Source organism: Melanotaenia boesemani, chromosome 16, assembly GCF_017639745.1.
Source record: "Melanotaenia boesemani isolate fMelBoe1 chromosome 16, fMelBoe1.pri, whole genome shotgun sequence".
In the NCBI taxonomy this organism is placed as follows: domain Eukaryota; kingdom Metazoa; phylum Chordata; class Actinopteri; order Atheriniformes; family Melanotaeniidae; genus Melanotaenia; species Melanotaenia boesemani.
In genome coordinates, this window is record NC_055697.1 from 29,979,137 (window position 1) to 30,002,697 (window position 23,561).

The window sequence follows — 23,561 nt, forward strand, 5'->3', positions numbered from 1 at the left end:
ACAGGAACATCAAGCTGCTTGGAGATGGTCTTATAGCCTTTACATTTAACATGATTGTCTATAATTTTCTTTCTAATCTCCTGAGACAACTCTTTTCTTTGCTTCCTCTGGTCCATGTTGAGTGTGGTACACACCATGTCACCAAACAGCACAGTTGCTACCTGTAGCCTATATAGGCCCACTGACTGATTACAAGATTGTAGACACCTGTGATGCTAATTAGTGGACACACCTTGGATTAACACGTCCCTTTGGTCACATTATTTTCAGTCTTTTGTAGGGGTACCATCATTTTTGTCCAGGCTTGTTTCATGAGTTTATTTTTTTTAATAATTCTGTTGAAGCATGGTTGAAAAGCAATGTCTGATTTTCAGTGGTTAAATTTAATTTTTATTTATTACTTTTGTCAGATCCATGTTATTTCTGTCACCATTGTGAGTTTTTTTTTTTTTATTATTATTATTAACCGAAGGGAACCAACAATTTTGTCCATGTGTGTAGTTAATAAACATCAGTGTTGGGCACGTTACTTTGAAAAAGTAATTAGTTACAGTTACTAGTTACTTCTCCCAAAAAGTAACTGAGTTAGTAACTGAGTTACTCCACTATAAAAATAACTAGTTACCAGGGAAAGTAACTATTTCATTACTTTTTTAAAGTTTAAAAATGTCAAAGAAGTTTGATTTTTTTCAGAACAGGTTTCACAGGCCAGGTGCATAGAGTAGAACAGCAAAGACTGGTACCTGAACAGAGGTTTTAATATTTATTGCACCTCAAAAGACCATAACTGGTACAACTGTACTTCAAGAATTTTCTTCATCATTTCCACCTCGAAAACGCCGTCTTTCCCTGAGACTCCGGACTCGCCATCTCTGATTTTTTGTGTGTGTGCTTCTATGTGCTGGGTTTGTGTGTAAACATCCGCCCACCTGGTGTCTCTGATTGGCTTATAAAATTTTCCTCCAATCATCATTACTTAATCGCTTACCCCTGTTTTCACTACAGGGGAAAACACACACACATGTGGAGCTCCTGTGTCTGTGAGCCAAGCTAGCGTTAAACCAAGTGGGACGACCACTTCGTAGCTTCACTCAGTAACTTGTAGTAACGGCATTTTGGTAATGGTAACGGCGTTGTAACGATAGAAAAAGTAATTAATTAGATTACTCGTTACTAAAAAAGGCAACGGCGTTAGTAACGGCGTTTATTTTAACTCCGTTATTCCCATCACTGATAAACATTCTGTCACAATGACGCAAATACAAAGACCAGAGCAGAAGTTGAGCTCTCAGTTCAATAAAAATGAACTTGTTCAAGATTTATTGTTAAAGATTTTAAATTATTTACATTTTCCACTTTTTTAAGTCCATCACACCGTCTCCATAGCATGCTGCTTTGGAAACATTTACAACAGCTAATGAATCCCCTGCTGGCCAACAGCTGAGGATAATGAGTTACATCTCACCAATGTGGACAAGCATCAACAAGTGATGCAACAAGAGTTTTAAAAGTTCTGTGGTTCATTTGCATCAAAGTTAAATATTTTTATATGGGACAACTTTCAGTGTTGTTCACTGGCTGCATTTTGGTCCAACCATGTCTGTTTCCTGAGCTATTACTGCTGTAATGTCTGACATAGAAAACAAATGTCAGTATTGGCAAAAAAAACACATGTCAGTGGTCAGACTAAGTTGATGCTGTTGCTAAGAGATGGTGGTGTGAACGCTGTCTGCAGAATGAATGTGGGGAAAAAAAACAGTCTGTAAAAAAATATATCTGAAGTCTTTGCAGAGGTAGTTCCAGAATTGAAATGGGAAAGGATTTCAAGTTCAAACTTCTGTTTAAATATGTTCAAAATGTTGAAGTTTTACAGAATTATTAGCTACGTTTACATGGACAAATATCTCTATCCAACTGAAATCAATCTGATCGGAGATTCCAGCTGACACGTTTACATGGACGCTGGATAAAGTGATCTGATCAGTTGTATTGACGTGGACAGATTTAATACCATTATAATGCTTTTCACATGCGCAGTGGCTTCTAGTTTGGAAGAAGTTTTTTTTTTTTTTAAATATATAATCCTTAACGCTTTCAGTTTCTAACAAAAACATATCCACCACAGTCCCATTCTACTGCCGCCATTTTTCAAGTCTCCCCTGAAACTCATGTCACATTACCCCCCCACGTGGTTCAAGCATGGCCGAAAGGAAAGACTCCTTCTACTTATTAAAGTAGTAAACGGTATTCATGTTGTGTCAGAATGCTGTGGGATGTCGACACTCATTTCTCACATCAGCCAAACCTCAGGTGTTACCAAGGAATCCGATTTAGGGAGAAACTTTTCATGGTAAGTGAAAAACACAAACATAAATTCATGATATTGTTTTCTGAGGTCCAAACAAGGAGAACACCCTTGGCGATTTCTATGATCTGGAACTGGTGGACTTCCCCAACCTTCACATTATCTGTCAATGGCTTTATCACTAAACTTTCACTTCTGCAACTTTACCCTGCATGTTAAAAAGAAAAGCATGACAAGGTACCTGGTTCATCTCAGTCTGGCCTCAAAGAGTCCTGACAAAGCAGAGGTAGACAACGCTTTACAGTGGGATGAGCTCTTGAGCATAAAAATATTTTTCTATTCACATTTCTGATTGCTGAGCTAACTTTTGATTCTTAGATTCAGGACTCAGTTTAGATACTTAACTGAAATTCCTGTGGTGTTTCTCAGTAACTGATTCTAGCTGCACACAGTGGACACCATATGCAAGAAGTGCACAAGTTATCCCAACTTAAATCTAAAAGTTGGAGCTTTAGGCTCTGTTAAGAGTAAATTACCTCTTATGTCTGTACAGTTTCTGAATGCTGCTGTCCTGTTTTCACCTTTCATCCCTCTCACTCCACTCTTCTTCCTTCCTATCTACTTGTTTATTTCATGTCTGTCATTTCTTTGTATGTTTCTCAGTGTGAGACATCAGGTCACATCCCAGTTTGAACACGCCTGCATATTAAGTGCAGTGGATGGACTTGTGTGTGTCTATATTTTAGAAGAAGGGGGATGTGTGTGTGTGTTTGTGTAAGAGAGAGAGAGAGATGGGAGCTGCATTGAATTTCCATTTTAATCAGCACGTCAGTAAGCGAACAATCCTATTACCGCTAGGGAGGACAGAAGGGCCACTTCCCAATCTCCCTCCATCCCACCATCCTTCTCTCTGAGATGACAAATTAATCATCTCTCTAATGTCTCATGAAAGCCAAACTTTTTTTTTTTTCTCTCTCAATTCGAGAGGTGGTGTATATCCTACGTTCATCTCCACCTCCTTCACAAACACTTTCCTTCTCTGTCCTCTCTGCTCTTTACTGCCAATGTTGGATAAATGCATCTTCTGGTAGTTATACAGACTGCGTTTACCAGTTTATATAGAAATCTAACCACATGATAGCTGCAGGTGAAGCAACAAAACACGGCTCTGCTGATCATCTTTCCTGAAAATGTTATTTCTTCCTCCAAATTCAGTATTGATGCACTGTGGAGGGGGAGGGGTGGAAGTATTGATCACAAGGAAAGGGGAGAACAGAGAAACACACATCATTAAGAGGGCAGGAGAGAAAGTGCTGTTTACTGAGGAAATGGTAAAACACGAGAATATGACTGCACCAACAATGAACTGCTGCCTGCAAGCTGGAGTTCTGTCAGTGATTTAAAGACGTCTGGTTTTGTTCTGTTGTTTATCCCATTTGGTGAATCTAACAGGCCAACAAGGCTGGGAGGAATTAAACTGGCTGGGATGGGTTATGGCTAGTTTGTTGTTTTCACCACATTACAAAACATTTTCATATATGTTTTTTCTTTATCATTTTTAGAAAATAAAAACACTAATAACTTGCAAAAACTAGAAAAGAATGAAGAAATCTGTTCAAGCTGTTTCTCACATCTCACCAATATACATTCAAAATGAAAAGTGTCCTCTGTAATCTCACCATTTTCAAGAAGCTGGACAATAAATATCAAAGTTAATTTGTCTTCAAAGTAATTCTAAGTTACGTGTGGATGTTGTGAAAGTGAGCAACACAATATTCAAATACACTTAGCGTCCACTTTATTAGGTCCACCTCTTTGGTAGCTGGTTAAAAAAAATATTTTATCAGCCAATCATATCACAGCAACTCATAGGCAGACTGGTTGGTCTGAGTACTTCAGAAACTGCTGATCTACTGGGATTTTCACACACAACCATCTCTAGGATGGTTGTGTAGTTGGCATCTCAGGATCTGTCCTCTCGTGGTTTATGCCCTACCTCACAGGAAGATCCTTGAAAGTATCTTGGCGAGGGGGTGTGTCCAGATCACATAGGCTGACATATTTATATATATATATATATATATATATATATATATATATATATATATATATATATATATATATATACATATATATTTATATATATATATATATACATATATATATACACATATATATATATGCACTGTCTCTAACACTACACGGCACTTAATTATGACGTCCCATCTTGTTTGACTTCTTGCTTGTGTTGTTCTTACTCTCAAATGTAAGTTGCTTTGAATAAAAGCGTCTGTTAAATGATTGTAGAATAGTAGAATAGGATTTACAGAGAATGGTCTGAAATATCCAGTGAGCAGCAGTTGTCTGGACCAGAATGTCTTGTTGATGTCAGAGGTCAGAGGAGAATGGGCAGACTGTTTGGAGATGATAGAAAGGCAACAGGAAGTCTAATCAGCACTGCTTCCAACCAAGGTCTGCAGAATATCATCTCTGAACACACAACACATCCAACCTTGAAGCAGATGGGCTCCAGCAGCAGAAGACACACCGGGTGCCTCCTGTCAGCTAAGAACAGGAAACTGAGGCTACAATTCACACACACTCACCAACACTGGACAATAGAAGATGGAGAAACGTTGCTGGTCTGATGAGTCTCCATCTCAGCTCCACATTCAGATGGTAGGATCAGAATTTGGTGGAAACATCATGAAAACATGGATCCATCCTGTCTTGAATCAGTGCTTCAGGCTGCTGCTGGTTTAATGGTGTGGGGAATATTTTCTTCGACCACTTTGGGCCTCTTAGTACCAGCATGGCCTGGTTTAACCAGCACAGCCTACCTGAGTATTGTTGCTGACCATGTCCATCCCTTTATGACCACAGTGGAGCATCTTCTGATGCTACTTCCAGCAGGATAATGCACCATGTCACAAAGCTCAGATCATCTCCACCTGCTTTCTAGAACATTCTTGAACACTGAACTCCAACGGCCTCTATAGTCACCAGATCTCAATCCAATAGCGCAGCTGTGGGATGTGGTAGAACGGGAGATTCTCATCACGGATGTGTGATGCTGTCATGTCAGTATGGAGCAAAATCTGAGTAATGTCTCCAACACCTTGTTGAGTCGTGACACCAAGATTTAAGGCTGTTCTGGGTGAATATGGAGGTCCAACCTGGTAGTAGTGAGGTGAACTTAATGCGGCAGTTGGTGACTGTGTATTCTGATATCGATGTAGTTTAATGTTCAAGTACACAATACACATGATTCTCCTCTAACCTTCAGAAATGTGTTCCCAGACCTACTTTCCTCCTTTCTCTCATAGCGCACTCACCAACATACTGATCTGTTTTCACTACATATGCTTCAGTCAGAACTGAGAAACAAGAGCTGATGCTGGCACACACTCCCACCCACACAGAAAAACACAATGTATTCACTGGCAGAGCGTTCAGGACATAATGGGCTCTGCTGCTTGGTCAGCTGAACCTGAAACTGGCACTAAACTACATGATGGACGAAGTCAGGCTGGGGGAGAGAGGAGGGCTGGCAGGGAGATTTATTAATAAGGAGGGAGAAGGAAAAAAGTGTTGCAGTAAAGGAAGAGAAAATGGAGAGATGAAAAAAGCTGATTTGACGCTCTATAAAATTAAAAAGATATTCTTGCTTTCTAAATAAACCGAGATGAGTTATTTCCTTGTCTTAAATGTAAAAAGACTTTTCTGGTCTCAACATTTAAAAAGCTGCATTTTGTTGAACTCATGAAAACTTGTGGATAAAATGAAAAAGACATGAAATATTTGAATCCAGTTAACTTTCTTCTACTCATAACAAAGGAGTGAAAAACAGCTCTGAGGAAATATGATTGTCCCAACATTTTGGTTAATACACCTTTCTCAACTCCAGTATTTTTCTTCTTAAACCATAATTTAATTTGAAAGAACTCAACTTGACCTGCTAGCTGAGACAGTTAGCTGGATTTAATTTCACAGAGAAAGTCAAACTTTAATTCTACAAAAAATGATTTGAAGTACAAGATTCTGATTCATGTCCCAAATCTGGATTACTAGCAGCAAGAGTTTCCTTTATTTACAAAAAACAAAAACAAAGTTTGACAAGTACAAATACATCAGATCATCATGAAATATCAGGAAAAAAAAGTATCCTGAACCTGAACTGACGTAACCACGAGGCAGCTGTAATGAATCCAGAACATCTGAAACACAAAGTTTCAGTGAACACAATGAATACAGACAGAAAATAAAACAATCTGATGAAGTTTGCCGAAAGTAAAGGGGAACGTCTGTTTGCTGTTTTTCAAATATGGAGAAGCCACAGGTGATTAAAAATGGTTGGAACGCCAAGACGTCATATAAAAGAAAGTGTCTGATAAACGTAAAACGATAAAAGCACACATCAAATCCTCCAAATGTAAGAATAAGGATCTGATGAAAGCTTGATCATATTTTATTGTTTTTTAGGTTTCGTCTCAGCTGGATATTGATCCTCATCTCCTGATAAATTCTTAACTTCAGGATAAGAAGGACAAGAAAATAATAAGTTTATCAGTCGCCTGATTTCTTGAAAACAAATTTGGCCTTTTACGTCCGACTTCACACACACCAGTGATCTGAAGAGGCACCATGATCAGTTTCACTGCAGTGAAAACATCTACTCGAGTTTCCCAAAGACGGCAGGTCACAAGTTTTCTTTGAAGCATCTTTTTGGATTAAAATCCAGCCTTGGACCCTGTCTAAATGGGGACGAGTTGATTGTGTGACAGCTGTTTTTCGTTGCATGCTGTTTCAGTGCATTTTTTCTGGTCTTATTAAAACACTAAGGAAGACCAAACAATCACTTGTGGAAGGTAAAGAAGAAATACAGCAAGAGAAAAAGACAAACATGGCGTTTCATGTCCATCTCTCCAGCTGTGTTATGTTGCCTGGCAACCAGTTGAAATTTCTGTAGGGGATTAGCATCAGCTCGTGTTGACATTCTAACATCTTACGAAATTCACTTTCATGAATTCATCGAATATAGACTTTTTTTTTTTTTACTTTTGGGAAACCATAGGTTAAAAAGTGGGAACTGCACCGCTCAGAGCCGAAAAGCACCGAGGACATCACCGGCAGCAGTCTCCCCTCCATCCAGGACATTTATCACAGTGGGTGTCTGCGTAAGGCACGCAGCATCACTAAGGACTCAGCACTAGGATATTTCCGTCCGCTACCCTCTGGTAGACGATACAGGAGCCTGCCAGCACGCACAAAAAGACTCAAAGACAGTTACTACCCCCAAGCTGTCAGACTATTGAACTCACAATAATACTGCACTAAACTACTTGCTGCCTATTACTGTGCAGCCATACTATGTGCAATACGAAATTCACTTGAAGCAACATTACAACCCGTGAAATACTCTACCTACACCTTATTTTAAATCCTACCTTTGTATTTTATACATTAATATATTTTATTATACTTCTTACTATATTGTTTACTTATTTCTCTTCTAACAAGTACTATTATTGCATGCTATTAGTACTTGATTATTTTTGCGAGTCAAACGGTACCCCTCATCCCAAGCATTTCATTGCATCGTTGACCCTGTGTCGAAACTACACATGACAAATAAACAATCTTCATCTTCTCGGGGGACCACTACACCACTATCGTAAACATGAAGCTGGTTTCCTGGAGATATTCTCTCCTCTGCTCTCAGTAACTGTTGATGCACAGATACTCATGCTAAACACACCTTTTAAAAACAATAAATCATTGGGAAAGATCTTTGTAGCTCTCCTCAAAATTTGAATAATTTGTATAAATTTAAATGACTGCTACTGACTGCAAACCCCAGAGTTTCCACACAAGAAAGGTGGTGAGGAAGGATGACTGAGTAACTGGAGCAGAGTCTTTCGGAGCAGGCTCAATGTGACATCATCCAGGCAGTGAGGACTAGGAGGATGAGGATGACCTCGGTAACTGTCTGCCTAGATAGCCAGGACGTCCATCTACAACCTGCTCCACCAGCAAAGGTCTGGTTCCTAAGTTTAATATATCTGGTAACTTCAGGGTTTAATATGATTTGGTTTTTTTTTTCATATTCTGTACATGAAAAAATAACAGAATGTGAACGTTGAAGGTGTCCCTGCTTGTAAACTTCCCTGCTGACTGTGGGTAGTGCAGTCACAGATTTCTGGTTATTGTTGCAGCTCTAATTATAGAAAATTAAATTCTGCTAAATTAAATATGAACAATCACAAATCCACAAGAGTACAGTGATTACCAGCGTGGGGGAGCAATAACATGCCAACACAATCACCTGGCAAAGACACGCAAAACACTTTATTTCTACAGGGATGTGTGAAAACTGAAAGTTTCTCTTGTTCTGGCGGCACATTTTCAGCTTTCTAACAAGATGGATATTGACAGAATTTGTTCTGAAAAACTCAAGTGTTATTTGTAATCCTTTAAAAGTAGTTTTAAATGCTTGAAGGAACAATGACAGAGACTTTGAGCAATCTAGAGGCATATATTTCCGATTGTAGCCAACTTAAAGCTTCAAATGAAAAGTTGCATCATAGAACACAAACCAGTAAAATCCATTTTTGAGATTTAATGTCTAGGAGGAGCCTGGGCCTTGGACACTACAATGAGATGGGGTGGAGTAAATCTGATGCCAGAACCAAAAGAGGCCTTGTGGCGCATAGAGTCCACGGAGCAGAAGAGGAGGACTGCTTTGTAAAGGCCTTGTTTTCCAGGCTGGGTGGACACGGTGGGATCAGCACAGGAGAGTTCATTGTGTTGGAAGGAGTTGTTGCAAACCGACCAAGAGTATTTGGCCTTTCTACTGCGCTTTGTGGCTGGCATATTGCCAACCCCAAGTAACTTGAAGATCTGGGGCAGAGAAGAAGATTCATCATGTAAGCAGTGTGGAGCAGTTTTCTGCACATTAAACCACAGTTTGACCAGCTGTCCAAAAGCATTGGCAGATGGGATGTACAAGTGGAGGCCTGATAAGGTCCTCACTGAAATCGTCAAATGGGTGGAACAGCAGAAGAGCAGAGCTTAAAACAGCAAGCAGGCCCAACCTCCCAAGTACATTCATTTTTTGACAAGAGGGGACAAGGCTTTTTAAGAACAGCACAGCTGGCAAGAGCCGACCTTCTGTCTTATAATATGCCTCTGCCTGGGAGCTGAGGGTGGACTTGAAGAGATGGCTTGTAATCCCGCAGGATGTGGCAGTCACTTCTCACCGACCCAACATCATCCTCCTATCTAGGAGCACAAAAACAAAAAGCCAAGTGCCAGAATTTGATCGACGAAGCGGTTTTAAAAGGGTGGAATGCAACCATCTTTCCATCGAAGTTGGTTCCCAGCAAGATTGTTGCGCTACCTTCTCCAGAAGGTCAGTTTAAAGGCAAAGGCAAATTTATTTGTACAGCACATTTCATGTACAAGACAATTCAAAGTGCTTTACATAAATCATTACAGCAGGGTGCAGACAAGTGTATTAAAAAAATAAAATAATAAAAAAAATGTCAAAACAACTAAAGAAAGCCACCAGAGATGTAGCCGCCATGGCTGAGTCTGTGGCTGAAGAGAGCTCACAATTTGAACCCTTCTGCAGGTGAAGGATAATCAGTCTTCGCCGCTCAACTCAGGTGAGGTGTACAGGCTAAGGGGCGAAACACCTGTGACCCTGAGAGCCCTGCTGACAGTGCAGAAGGGTTTTCACTAGTATGGTTGTTCAAATATATCCACCTTAACTTTGTTCCTGCAGCTGCTGCTAGTAGCAAAGTATCTCTGATGTTTGTTTCACCACTATTTCATGAAGCTTTGTTGTTTGTTTACAGTACTATTTTCCATAAAGGGTAAAAAAAAAAAGAAGACAGATCAGGGCTGAACTGGTTATTTATACAAAAACACATTTGACAGCTTCTAAATTTGATGTGAGATTTAAATGTTTTTTAACATTTTAGAAATGGGATCGTGTCTAAATTCAACAAGTTGCTGAGCCTTAAAAACAAATGAGACATTTTGAAGCAGGGAAGGTTATTTTTATATTTTATCCTCTGCAACAATAAGTATGACTGAGCACAGCAAGTTTCTAAGGAGTTGGTTATTGAGGTGTTTCATCTGAGCTCGGTCAGCAAAGTTCAACCATAATTTTCCAGTGTTATAACTTAACCTCTCTGGCTTCTCCTCGGCTGAGCTCTTGCCATCTTTGTTCTCTCTTTGCTCAGTGAAAATGGCAAAATGATGAGAGTACTGAAGAAAGAAAAAACCTCTGTAAGTAAGTTTGTTCATTCACCTTCATTTTTTTCACCATTAAGACAAACAAAAATCTGTGAATTGCAGAGAAACAGAGAGGGAAGGAAGAAGCTGAACAGAAAAGGATGAAGGGTTTGCTCAGCTGAAGATGATGAAAGTGCTTCTCCTCCAGCTGGTAAAATAACATGTAGCCCCGATACATTTCCTGATCTACCTGGTGATAAAAAGAATTAAACAGCCTTTTTGTTTAAGTGCAAACAGAATAGGAAGAAGAATGGCTTTGTTTTAGCCTCGTTATTGTTGACAGAGGTGAGTTATTGAGTTAATAACAGCGCTGTGTTTGTGGGTTTTTTCCCGTCTGACAGAAGCTTTTGTGTTGTCCGACAAGCCTCGCAGTATTGTGTTCACTGTGCGTGCACACATAATTTAGTTGTGTATTTTTCAACAAAACATACGTTACTCTCAGGCGTCATGAATATTCTTTATCTGCTTCATTCCCCCACCCTGCATCCATCCCTCTCCACCCACCAACCTTCCTGCCTCAGCCATATTAAATCCCTGCAATTTTAGAATAAATGTGCTACATTAAAACACGAGATATGAAATTGATTCATTCTTTGCTTTAAATAGCCTTATGAAAACGGGAGACTGTCGTTAATCAAGAGTAAGGTGGGAATGGCTTTTTTGCAGGTGGGGGTGTGCTGCGGGCTCATCGGCTTTACGACGTAACAACAGTACTTTATAGAGGTGATGGAAACATCGATTTATGCTGATGACTCCGGCTGTGTTCCATAATGCAGCCGAGACACACTGAAGCTCTGATTGGGTAAAAGAGGAGAGGAAGTGGCCTCTATCTGCAAACAAGACTGTGATGTGGTTTCACTTACTGATTACTGGGGGTGTCTGAACAAGGATGCAACAGCATTGACGGGCATTTTGATGTTATGATACATCTTAAACATGTAGATTAATAACCTGTCTCTTTCCCCCATGTTTGTTTTTGCAAAAAAATGACTTACGAATGAGTTTTTAAAAATGTGAAGTCTGTTGACATGTAGGCTGACAGTTTAACACAAAAGTGAAAAAAATTGTATCCATAAAGAAAATAAATCCACATAATCTTAAACCTTTGAGCCCTGTGCCTGTTTTTTTAGGCCTTGGCTCAAAAACTGCATAACCATAATGAAATAAGTCTATCCGCAACCACAAGGTCAACCACAAAAAAAAAAAAAAAAGAAAAACACTTTCAAGATAATTATGAACATCCCTGGAATAATGCAGCTGCACCTCAAAACTTCTATCAAATGTGAAACTCAACAACATTAGAGATATTTTAATGTGGAATTTAAAGGTGGACATAAAATAAATCAATCCACTTAATAATTATGAGATTTATAATCATAAAGTAGTTGACTATTCGATATAGTTGTCAATGACTAATCGACTATCGGAATAGTGGTTAGTTGCAGTCCTGCTCCTAAGTGGCCATTTTGACCCAGTTTGACCATCTCGTCTCCAAGTTCCCCTTATGGGGGTCCTCAGGTAACAGGTTAAACGAGCTAAGTGATCTTAAAAGGAATATATTATTTGTATGTAAAATTATGTTTTCTGTGGCTGATCTTTCTGATCATGTGTTTGTATATTTGAAGTAATTTTCCAGTAAATACTCAAAGAAAACACTTTGAAACTGCTTTTAAAATAAAAATAAAAGACAAAAGAGAAAAGATGTGATAAGGCCTTATAAGGATTCAAAAAAAGAGTTCAAAGAATTAAAAATAATTTGAGGCTTGCTCATATTTTCAGACACAAAGATGGAGAAACTGGGTCCTGCACCTTTTACAGCAGCCTGATATTCAATTAAAGTATTTTTTTAACATCTAAGAAACGTGAAGCCTGTCCTTCCATTTGCTCTTAGTGCGTCGACTGATGCGTCTAAGCATCCGCGTGCGTTCGTTGAGCCACAGCTCTGTAGCTGATTTACAGCATTTAGTTCTGACAGGGGCATTAAAGATATCCTAACACACAGAGTTAAAGTCCTCCAGGACCTGGTCAACATTCCCATGCTGGTGTAACTCCACAGAGGAGTTACACCAACTAAGTCACAACTAAGTGAAACCCTCAGACACCTTTAGCTGTAGAGAAAAAGTCGTAAGCTCTCGTTTCAGATCCGGGGTTTAGTTTTTCTAAACTAGTACAACAGTGAAAACAAGATTAAAATCTGTAGAGAAACTGGTGGGATTACTCAGACTTCACGTCTTTGGTGTCTCGCCATCTGCTAAAAAGTTTAAACTGAATCTTTCAAAGGATCAAAACTGAGATGAGAAAAGATGATCATCCGAGTGGCAGTTGCCATGGTGACATTAAGAGCAACAGAAAAACTGACTAATGACATGATTTGGTGAACATTAGTACCTTAAGGCTTGTCTGCCTTAGTTAGTGTGAAGTTTGTGTTGCTAGTGAAAATAAACAAGGAAATAATACATACCTTAAAAAATTATAACTTAAATGTTTATGAAAATCTTTTCTTTTATCAGTTCATGGGACAGTCTGGAGTGTTTTTAGAGTTTAGAGAATTGTAAGAGGTAAGTCTGATGTCATGTTTTGATGAAAATGTTTAATGGTTTCCACAAGTCTGTTAAATTTTAGTAACATACTTTTCACTTTTCTCTAGCGTTTTTTTCTCCAAACAAATTCTTTGTCATTTAAAATAAAACTCAATCCTAACAATATTTCCGTGACTAAAATGGACCATATTGGACAAAATAACCTCTTGAAAATCAAAATGTTTATCTGAAAAGCTAATGAAAAATGGAAAATGAAAGATAAAAAATCCTGATAAACTATTTAAAAGATAATTAAAAATCACATTTAAGCCAGCTTTGATGCACCTATCCACCATCTCGTTCCCACCCTCCCTGCAGTAATGTAATCACTTCATCCACAGACGTTTCCATCCCTCCTCTAAAAACCAAATCATTGTGAAAGTGGGGAAACAACAGGTGCCGAGCTCATTGCTTGCTGTCTAAACACAGCATGAAATTGGGTGATGATGGCTCTATTTGTTCAACTCTACAGTGTTGTTCTGCATAAGCAGGACAACATAAAATTGTGAGCAGGATGGACATGTTCCCTTTCCCTCATTAATTACACAATTATGCTAAGCTGCATGTCTGGCTATGAACCAGATGTTGTGTAATTAACCTCAGTGTGAAGATAGCGTTCTGCTCCATTGTCTCTCACCTTCAAGAATGAAATGGAAACCAGGCTGAGGCCAAGATAAGGTAGGTTACACCACAGACATGAACCAAAACCGGACCAAGGCGAGTCCAACCTGGCCGAAACAAAACTAAAACTAATTAAACATCATGTGTAGATAGCTCCCCATGCTATTGTTACTATAACCTTCAGCAGAGCAGTGAAGGAGATGGAAACTTAAATATGGAGATTTGCTGGAGTGCTCACTGGTGGGGGTTTTTTATTATTATTTTAACAAAAACACATTGAAGTTTTTAACTAGTTATCTGAATAAAACAGTGAATTCAAGCAATAATTAATTATTAGCTGTGAATCTGTTGCTAATTACAATGAATTGCAAATTTAAAAACTGATTTAATTTAGATTTCCCCCACAACTACGTTTGGCTCTGTGAGTAAAAAAATATAAAAGATTAAAAAAGTTGTGAACCACCAACCTCGAAGCCAAAGAAAAACATGAGCAATAACACCAACTAGTCTTTGAGTATATAATTTCAAAATCCATTCAATTTACACTCGGCCACTTTATCAGGTACAAACGTTCACCTGTTTGTAAACAAATATCAAAATCAGCCAATCACATGGCAGCAACTCAGTGCATGTAGACATGGTGAAGACATTCAAAATGAGCATCAGACCAAAGAAGAAAGGGGATTTAGGTGACATGGCATGGTTGTTGGTCTGAGTATTTACTGGGATTTTAGGGTTTACAGAGAATGGCCTGAAGAAGAGAAAATATCCCATGAGCAGTAGTTGTCTGGACCAGGATGTCGGGTCAGAGGATAATGGGCAGACTGGTTGGAGATGATAGAAAGGCAACAGGAAGTCAAATCAGCACTGGTTCCTACCAAAGTCTGCAGAACAGCATCTCTGAACACACAACACGTCCAGCCTTGAAGCAGATGGGCTACAGCAGCAGAAGACACACCGGTGCCTCCTGCCAGCTAAGAACAGGAAACTGATGGAAAAACGTGCTGATGAGTCTCCATTTCAGCTCCACATTCAGATACTAGGCTCAGAATTTCGTGGGAACATGAAAACATGGATCCATCCTGCCTTGTATCAACTCGTAAGGCTCCTGGTGGTGTAATGGTGGGGGGAGATTTTCTTGGCCCACTTTGGGCCGCTTAGTACCAACGTGGCCTGGTTTAGCCACCATAGCCTACCTGAGTATTGTTGCTGAAGGAGGTCCAACCTGGTATTAGCCAAGTAGACTTAATGAAGAAGCTGGTGAGTTTAATCCTCAAAGATACATAATTTTGTCTCATCGGGGTTCATGTATCACTCTCATTCTAAAAGACCAAGAAGCCTGAACTCCAGGTTTGAGTTTGATGTCAGAAGCTCCAGCCGTCACTTATTGTTTACAGGTTAATGGTTGTGACATTTATGTGAATGAGAGTGAGTGCTTGACAGAGGTGATTAAATTATTCATAATCAACTGTTAAGTGTGTAGATGAACCAGGTTAACAACTGTTGTTCTTTGGCTGATCATTTTAAACCTTCCTATATATCATGTGAGGTCAACCCAAACAGTGTCAGCTGGTCTGCAGCTGTTTGGATTTTATAGGTTTCTTTTTACAGCACATAGACAGGGGGGGGGGACTCTTGCAGAAGCCTGTGTTATGGATTTTTGGTTTAGAATTAAATCTGTGCTCATGCTGATATAATTTAGGTTTTTGAGCTTAGCTGGATGTTTTACAGCGCTGAACTACAGTCCAACAGCTTGATTTAACCCACCTGTAAACATGTGAGCTGTTGGCTCCACTGAATCATCTGACCTGAAATATTACATGAACATGTGTTTGAATCTCTGGTGGTTTGATAAATGACTTTTATTGTTCTCTCGGAGTTCATTTAGACTGCTCGACCTCTTGCAAGCATCTCCGACATCTGTTGTCAGGCCCTACTGAGGCTTCCAGGGGTAACAGAGATTACTCAGGGCTAAAAGTTCATGTCCCGTAATTCACTGCAGCTATCAAGAACATTCATTTGTTGAAATTAATTGTATCCAGACAAGGTCATTTAAATGATTTAGTTCCAATGTGCTGCTCCACACACATTGTGTAATTAGATTATCTATCGGTGAACATCTGGGAAATATTCAGTGAGATAATACAGAATACTGACTCCACACATGGTGCGTTCACTTTGGCATAGAAGAATAGAAACTTAGAACACTGTATATGTCACAAGTAGCCAGCTTCACACCAAAGCTGAGTGTGGTTATTAAAAGTTGGGCTCAAACTAAAACCTTCAAACAGATAGGAAGCAACGGCTCTGGTCTCATTCTCTTCAGCCTCCAGGATCTCTAGGATCCAGCTGAACACCCCTCCCAAAACCTCAGTCAGCCACCGTCTCCACATCTCAGCTTCGTGGTACTTTCAACGCCTCGCTCCATTCTCTGTTAATATAAACCAGGGGTATCCAAAATGGGTCCTCAAGGGCCACTGTCCTGCAGGTTTTGGATGTTTCTTGCTCCAGTGCACCTGAATGGATTAATGGATCAACATGCTTGGGCAGAACTTGACAGCAAGCTGTCATTTGATTTGAACCAGGTGTGTTGGAGCAGGGAAACATCTAAAACCTGCAGGACTGCGGCCCTTGAGGACAAGACCTGGACACCCCTGATCCTAACTCTGCAGTGATATGTCTTTGCGACTGACTGTTTTACGGAGAGAACTCTTGCTGTGCCGTGTGCTTTGTAATCTCTGTTCTAGAGGATGATACGAGCGGTTGTTCCAGTTGTTTCTCAGAGGGCTCACGCTCCAGCAGCCACACTGAAGCTGAAGCACCGTTCAGGGCAGCAGATGAAGGTGAACCAGCAGCATGTTGGAATCACAAAGAGGCTCTGAATTATTGAAGCCAGCTGCACTCTCTTCCCGCAGACTTTTACCTTCATCAGCTCTGTCCTGAGTAACATGGATGTGTTTGAGGGGAGCAGAGAGTCAGACACAATTTCTTGTCTGAGGCTGCTTCTGCTGTCAGAGATGATGGTCGACTGCCAGGTTTTCAATCATTCCTGTCAAACACAAGTCCACAGATAAGACTCTGCAACTTGAATTTAATTTGCAGGAGTTCAACAGGTGAAAGTAAATATGACACCGCTAACAGATGAGTACACACACCTGTAAGCGACTCCATCATTTCTCATTGCTGCAGTCAGTGTTTGTTGTTTTAACTCATTCAGATTGAAGGAATCAGTGTTTAAGAAAACAGCCTCCTGAAACCTGTTTATTTTTTTTCTTCACATTTCAACCTGTCTATCACAATCTCTTATTTCCCAGCCAAACTCTAAAAACAGATACACACATCCGAATGGTTTAACTTCAAACAGACTTCAGTAAAAACAACCCAAGCCTCTTTTAAGACCTGTAGTTGAATTTAAGGCTCATTTGTACTGAGACTTCCCCCACCGGGGACTTTTTTCTAGTAACTAAAAAGATCCCATCAGGGCACAGATTAGCATTTCTGCAGGTAGATTGTACAAAAGAATGAAGAGAATACAGAGTTCTTTAACAAGAAAGCATAAATTATGTTATGTATATGTTCATCTGACCAACTGTGTTGACGTCTGGGGAAGTTCATGTAAAACTTACACAAAATTCAGCTTTATTTCACAAAAAGCTTCAAGAATCCTTTTTTTTTTTGTAAAATTTGTATTTAGAATAAAGGTTCATGTTGGGGGTGGGGGTGTATGTCAGATTTATTTTTCTTTCTACTCCTTTTCAATCTTGTTTTTATTTCTGATTATCATATATCAATTTTTGTTTGAATGTATTAAGAATAAATTAAATAAATTAGCCAAAAAATAAAAAATCCCAGACTTACTGCTGAATGTCTGGCTGCAGAGAAAAGGACCAAACAGAAATCTCTAGATCGTGGAGAAATTGAAGGCTATAAAAATGTAGCTTTTAAGTTAGATTCTGTCAGATTATGAATCAACAGATTCAAAGAATCTCATTTTTAATTTGAAGTCTTGTGGTTTATAAACTCAAACGCAGTTAAACTGGTAGAACCTGCCTCCTGATTACTGAAACATTTCCACACACATTCTGAAATTAGTGCAGAGCTAATCATGCTAAAGCTAACATCATATCCTGAGCTACAAGTGTGTCTGCAAGGCTGCAAAGTTGACGATATCAAAGCTGTGATGTTATCTTTGAAATGAACAAACCATTAATCTGAGATGAACTGACTGGAACAAACTACTGAAATGTAATGACAAGAGAAAAAAAAAATGTTTTATTTTTCTCTAATTTATGCCAGTTACAGAAGAATCAGGTAACAGTGGCCTCCTGAGTTCAGCCTTATAGGTTAACACATGTGTCATTTAATCTAATTGTAAATTCAGAAATTCAAAGAAAACCTTTGGAAATAATTGATTAAATGTTATAATAAAATCTTCTGTAGATTTAGTTGAATCAGATGACTGTATTATGACAACGGCTGTCAAATGAAAGTGTTTAATCAGATTAATCACAGCTTAGAAAGAATTAATCATGATTAATCACCATTTGCAACTATGCCTGAAACATGGCCATTTTTACTGTAACAGAAAGAGCCAAAGCTCACTTGGGTTTTTATTTGCATTTTTACATTAGATGATCACGTTAGTTGTACCAACTTTTTCCTGGTCAGTGCCCATGCCTGCCCCCCCATCAAAACGTTTCTAGACCCGCCCCTGCATATCTGAAGTATTGAGCCTTTCTATCACCTGTTAGCTAGTTTGTTAAAAAAGATCCTGCTCTGGTTTGTATCTCAGAATCTGTTCATAATTTCTCTTCTCACATTCATGGCCCACTCTCACTAGACATCTGAACCTGATCTATCTTCATAGATGTCTGATGGCTGGTAGATTTTACAGCTGTGTCACCAGCAAACCTCATTAATACTGAAGAGTTATGGGAAATAAAGGCAAACAACGTGTAACTGAGATAAGCTGTTATCAACATTTCTAATTCTTTAGCTTCTTGTAGTGACTCGGGTCTGATTGACATGAGACTGATAAAGGTAGCTCAATACTTTAGCTAACGCGTCCAAAAACAATACTTTTGGGTAAATATGTGCCAGTGTGAACCATGAACAACTAGTTTCCTACTTATCAGCTGAACGATAAACGCAACAAGAGACGATCAGCTGATCACCGACAGCCGTCATGATTCACAGCAGTCGAGGGAGAGGAGGCTGCCGCGGTGTGCTGGGCGGACACGGAGACGACTCGAACTGTGACGTTTGTCCAGAACTACGTGAAGTGTTTTTTTTTTTGTTTTTTTTATGTGTGAAACATGTGGGTGTTGAACCCTCTCACCAGGAAAGGTGTGCATGTTAAAACATCCTCAACCCCGATGGGTGTGATATGAAGTACGCCAGCTCGTCCTCAGTGTCTCGCCGTCATAAATGATGGATGCTGCGCATGCGTTAAATACTTTAACACAATCAGTTACATAATTTAGTTACTGCTAATTATGCCGTTAATCATGACTAAAACTTAATGACAGTTAGTGTAAAATGAGCACTGTGTGTATATCTACACACCACCAGCTGAAAATAACTTGTATCAAGGCCTAACTTTAGAGATGACATCATTTCCAAGTCAAAGCCAGGTTTCCTGTTTATGACCATTGAGAATGAAAATGTTCTGACATCTGGATAATAAATGAGGCTCTGGTGTGGACGACGTGTGTGATATGATGATCTCTGTCACGCAGGGAGCTGTAGTTCTAGTCTGATCTAGTCTCTGATGATGATGATGGAGCGTCTGCTCTACAACCTTCTGCTGCTCTGACTGCAGACAGTTGTGTTTGAATTTCTTAGCATATCAGGCCCAAGAAGAGCTTAAGATGGAACTGATGACAGCAGCGATTGCCTAAAAGAACTCTAAACAAACTGAGATGACATGAAATTGTTTGTAAATCTCTTCCTCCTTAAAGACGGAAGCTGTTTACTAAAGAAACTAACACACCTGACAGCGAAGAATAAATGTTGCTTGCATCATTTAGCACATGGGAATTTATTCCGGGAAATAATTAGCTTCACGCAGCATGAATCTGACAACTTTTTAATCCATTAAAGGATATTTGAAATGCTTTTAAAAAACTCAGTGATAACTTGTTGCTCAGTGAGTTTAACAGAGAAGTTCTAATGAGGAAAAACTACCTTCTACCTTCAATAACAGTGGTGTTCTCATAAAGAGGCAACAATTTACTTGTCTGTTTTCTTTGGTTGTGTTTACTTCTGCGTGCTTTAGTGTTTACGTCTTTGTTCTGACCTGTAGCAGCTCTTCTTGGTCGCCGCCCACTTCCAGTACCACGGCAACCGAAGCGAAGGGACGACTGGCCATCTGCTGTCGCTCTCTCATCAGCTGCTGTAGAGTAAAACAAAAGGAAAAAAAGTTTAATTTAACATCATATACTGAGGGATTGTTTTTTTTATATAAAAGCATCCTTTAAAAAAAAAACAAAAAAAAAAAACATTGCCTTCATGTATAGTTGGATCTAATGTGGTGGTTATAGTAAATATAAATCAATACCTCTGTCAAGCTCATGTGGACTGAAGCTTTTAACACAAAATGAAAAATTACACATAATCACTTCTAAGCTGAAAACCATGTATACAAGTATGAATGAGTAGCTTTTATTAGGAAGAAGGGGACAAACATCAAAGCAGAATGGCTGATAGATGCACAGAAGGAAGGTAAAGAGGAGTTTGGAATGACAGCTGTGGTGGGGTTGAAGCGAGTCAGGGTGGAGGAGGAGGGTGGGCCAGCTTTATTAATGAGTGAATGTCAGGTGAACAAAAACAGAAAACAGAAGGCCTTCAACAGCATGAGTACGAACCCAAGAACACAGAGTGCATCAAAATAACCACAAACAAAAACAAGCTCATAAATTAAACAAAGACTAACAGTCTGTATCTGTACGCAACGAGGGCACAAAACTGTGTCTCCATCATCACCAGCCCCATTTCCCACATTTTTCCACTTCACCACAGACATGTTAATGGAGTTTTGTTTCTACATTTAGCTCGGGGGCAGCCACCTGTTTCACGCATGGACAAAAAAAAGAAAAAGAAAACACCTCATTTCTGGACAATTATGCACCATTCAGGAATCATCACTGTACCTATTGTTGTAGTGGCAGAAATTCAGTTGCCTCCACAACACTCACATTTTTGCCACATAAAAACAGCGGTGGGAAGGCAGAGCAATAACCTCAGTTTTCTTTTAAAGTTTGTGATCACTGAGGTAAAATACAGAAATGTTAAAACAGAAAGGTGAAGCACCAAAAACCTCTAGTCCTTCTCTGCTCCAATTCACCCAATAAATCAAATTCAAAAACATCAAACAAAAAAAAAAGCAATAAAAAGATGTTAGATGTTAAAAACTTTTGCTATTGAAGGGAAAACATGAAATAAAGAAAAATTAAGCAAAACCAAGGGGTAAGACTGAGCTGACAATTAAAAAGGACAAAGGAAACAAAAGGGGGAAAGGACAAAGCAAAGCAAATTTTTCAGAAAGAAAAAGGAGGAAATAAACCTCTCTTAAATGTCAATAGCTTCCACACTCTGCTGCCTCTTCCTGAACTGAAGCACCTCTCGTACCTCTGTGTCCTCCCCAAAAGGCTGCACGCTGACATTAACTGGCTGTCAGGTGTTGTGCTAACGCGCCGCCGGCTGCTCGCCTGCTGGTGTCAGGCTCTTTAAGCATGAATGAATACTACACCTGTAGCTACATCAGCGCAGTCAGGCGCTCCGGCGGCAGCAACTTGTTCTGCTAGCTTGCTGCTGTGCTGGCTAATGTGATGTCTTCTCTTGTTAGCTGTCACTGCTCTGCTAACGCTGCTCAGATGACACTTTGTGCTCAGTAGCGTTGCTGTTAGCCTCCTGCTGATGTCAGTTCAGATTTGTAAGAAGTGAGCCGGTGTGGGAGCGGCAGCATCAGATTAGGTTAATATTCTCCTTTTAGATATTTGTAAATGTATCATGTTTGGCAGGATTGTTAGTGTGGATATACACTCGGATGGTATATGGCTAATTTAAAATTATACTAATGTCTGAGGTCTTAAAACCCCCAAACAGACTCAAAGACATTGTACTTGAAACAAAAATGCCCAGCAATCATAGTAGTTACTCCTAGATTCTGTTAAAAGGAAAGTTAAAGAGGCTGCTGGTTTCTGCAAGAAGCCCACTTTGCTCTGATTGGTCAGCTCAGGTGTCCTGATCAGGCAGTACCTATCATGTAACACATGTTCTGCTGATGTTTGAAAAGAAAAAAATGGTTTAATTTCATGCAGTTAGTATCCTTGACTACAGCAGGAGTCGTAGCTATTTTAATTATTTTCCAGGAAATCAAAATTAGGTGTGGGAGAGCATCAGTATCCATAGGCTGCACCAGATCTAGTTTTATTCATAAAGCACTTTTCATACATAAGCAGCACAAAGTGCTTTACATAATAAAATGCATACAAAAACTATGTACATTAAAAAAACACATAAAGCAGCAATTAAAAATCCACACTCTTTCTCACACATTCTCATGCCCAAAGCAACCCCTTTAACATAATAAGAATATAATCTGGCTTGACTCTACTGTGAGAAAACAATATCTTGGAAATTTGTCCACACCAGGAGCCACCATGACCACAGAGGCTGCCACCATGGGGACAGCCCAGGTCCAGGCAGGCTGGGGCCCACACCACAGCAATTTGGGCCAAAAATATACATAAATTGTGCCCTTTCTTGCTATATTATAAAATCCAGATGATCATCAAAGTTAAAACAAACTCAAACATGAAAATAACTCAATAGAGTAATAGGGTTAAATAGTGTTTGCAAAGATTTTACATTGTGGGAACGTCTTTACAACCAGACATTGTCATTCTATCAGAGGCCTCAAAACAGCTTGTCCCGATGGAAGTGACAGTTCCCTGGGAAGACCACATTTTAGAGGAAGCTGGACAAGTACCAGGGTCTTCTGGAGGAGTATTGCACACAGGGTTAATAAGCATGCTGCTACCCTGTAGACGTAGGGCTGTAGAACAGGGGTGTCCAATGTCGGTCTTTGAGGGCCACTGTCTGCAGATTTTAGATAATTGCTGCTAAAGCACCTGATTCAGATAAATGGATCAACATGCTTGGGCAGCAGTTAACAAGCTGTTGAGGAGAGCCATTAAATTTGAATCAGGTGTGTTGGAGCAGGGAAACATCTAAAGCCTGCAGGACTGCCTGAGGACCAGAGATGGACACCCCCTTCTGTAGAAGCTTTATTGGTTATTCTCTCTACAGAGCCTACTCACAGCTAGGCATGAGTGAGCCAAAAAAAACCAGAACAGCCATCAGGGCTGCAACAGAGGCAGAGAGCACGTCTAGGTGTCTGTAGAATAAGAGGGTTGACCTGTGGCTTAACCCTAGAATACTAACATTATGTAAGTAGCCATTCAAAACCAATGCAGCATGGATGACTTTCACCCAACGTTAGTGTTCGAGGGTTAATGTTGCTGGGACACAAGGTTTGATCAACCCCAGCTAGGTCGCCTGGGTTAGGGTGTATGATGTGAGACCCAAAACACCCGATGAACCCAGGATATGTCACTAAAGATGCATCCCAGCACATCCATAGACTATCTTCCCTCAACAGGCAAAAATATCAAATTTGGAGGTTGGAGGGGTTGAAGGATGACACTCCAACCTCTCCAACTGCCCAGTGAGGGAGGTGAGACTGGATCCCA

The 23,561-nt window shown here is 39.7% G+C and overlaps 1 protein-coding gene across 4 annotated transcripts in view; it reads right to left on the bottom strand.

Annotated features, from left to right (window-relative positions):
* atrnl1a (attractin-like 1a) overlaps nucleotides 1–23,561 on the bottom strand; it is a 317,476-nt gene that overhangs the window by 33,790 nt on the left and 260,125 nt on the right. For 3 of the 4 annotated variants that reach the window (XM_042010699.1, XM_042010700.1, XM_042010698.1), the window contains one exon: nucleotides 20,105–20,200. In XM_042010699.1, coding sequence (XP_041866633.1) covers nucleotides 20,105–20,200 — 96 coding nt within the window. Of the gene's footprint in view, nucleotides 1–16,729; nucleotides 16,856–20,104; nucleotides 20,201–23,561 lie in introns of all 4 variants that reach the window. The other variant, XR_006013321.1, reaches the window with a different exon arrangement.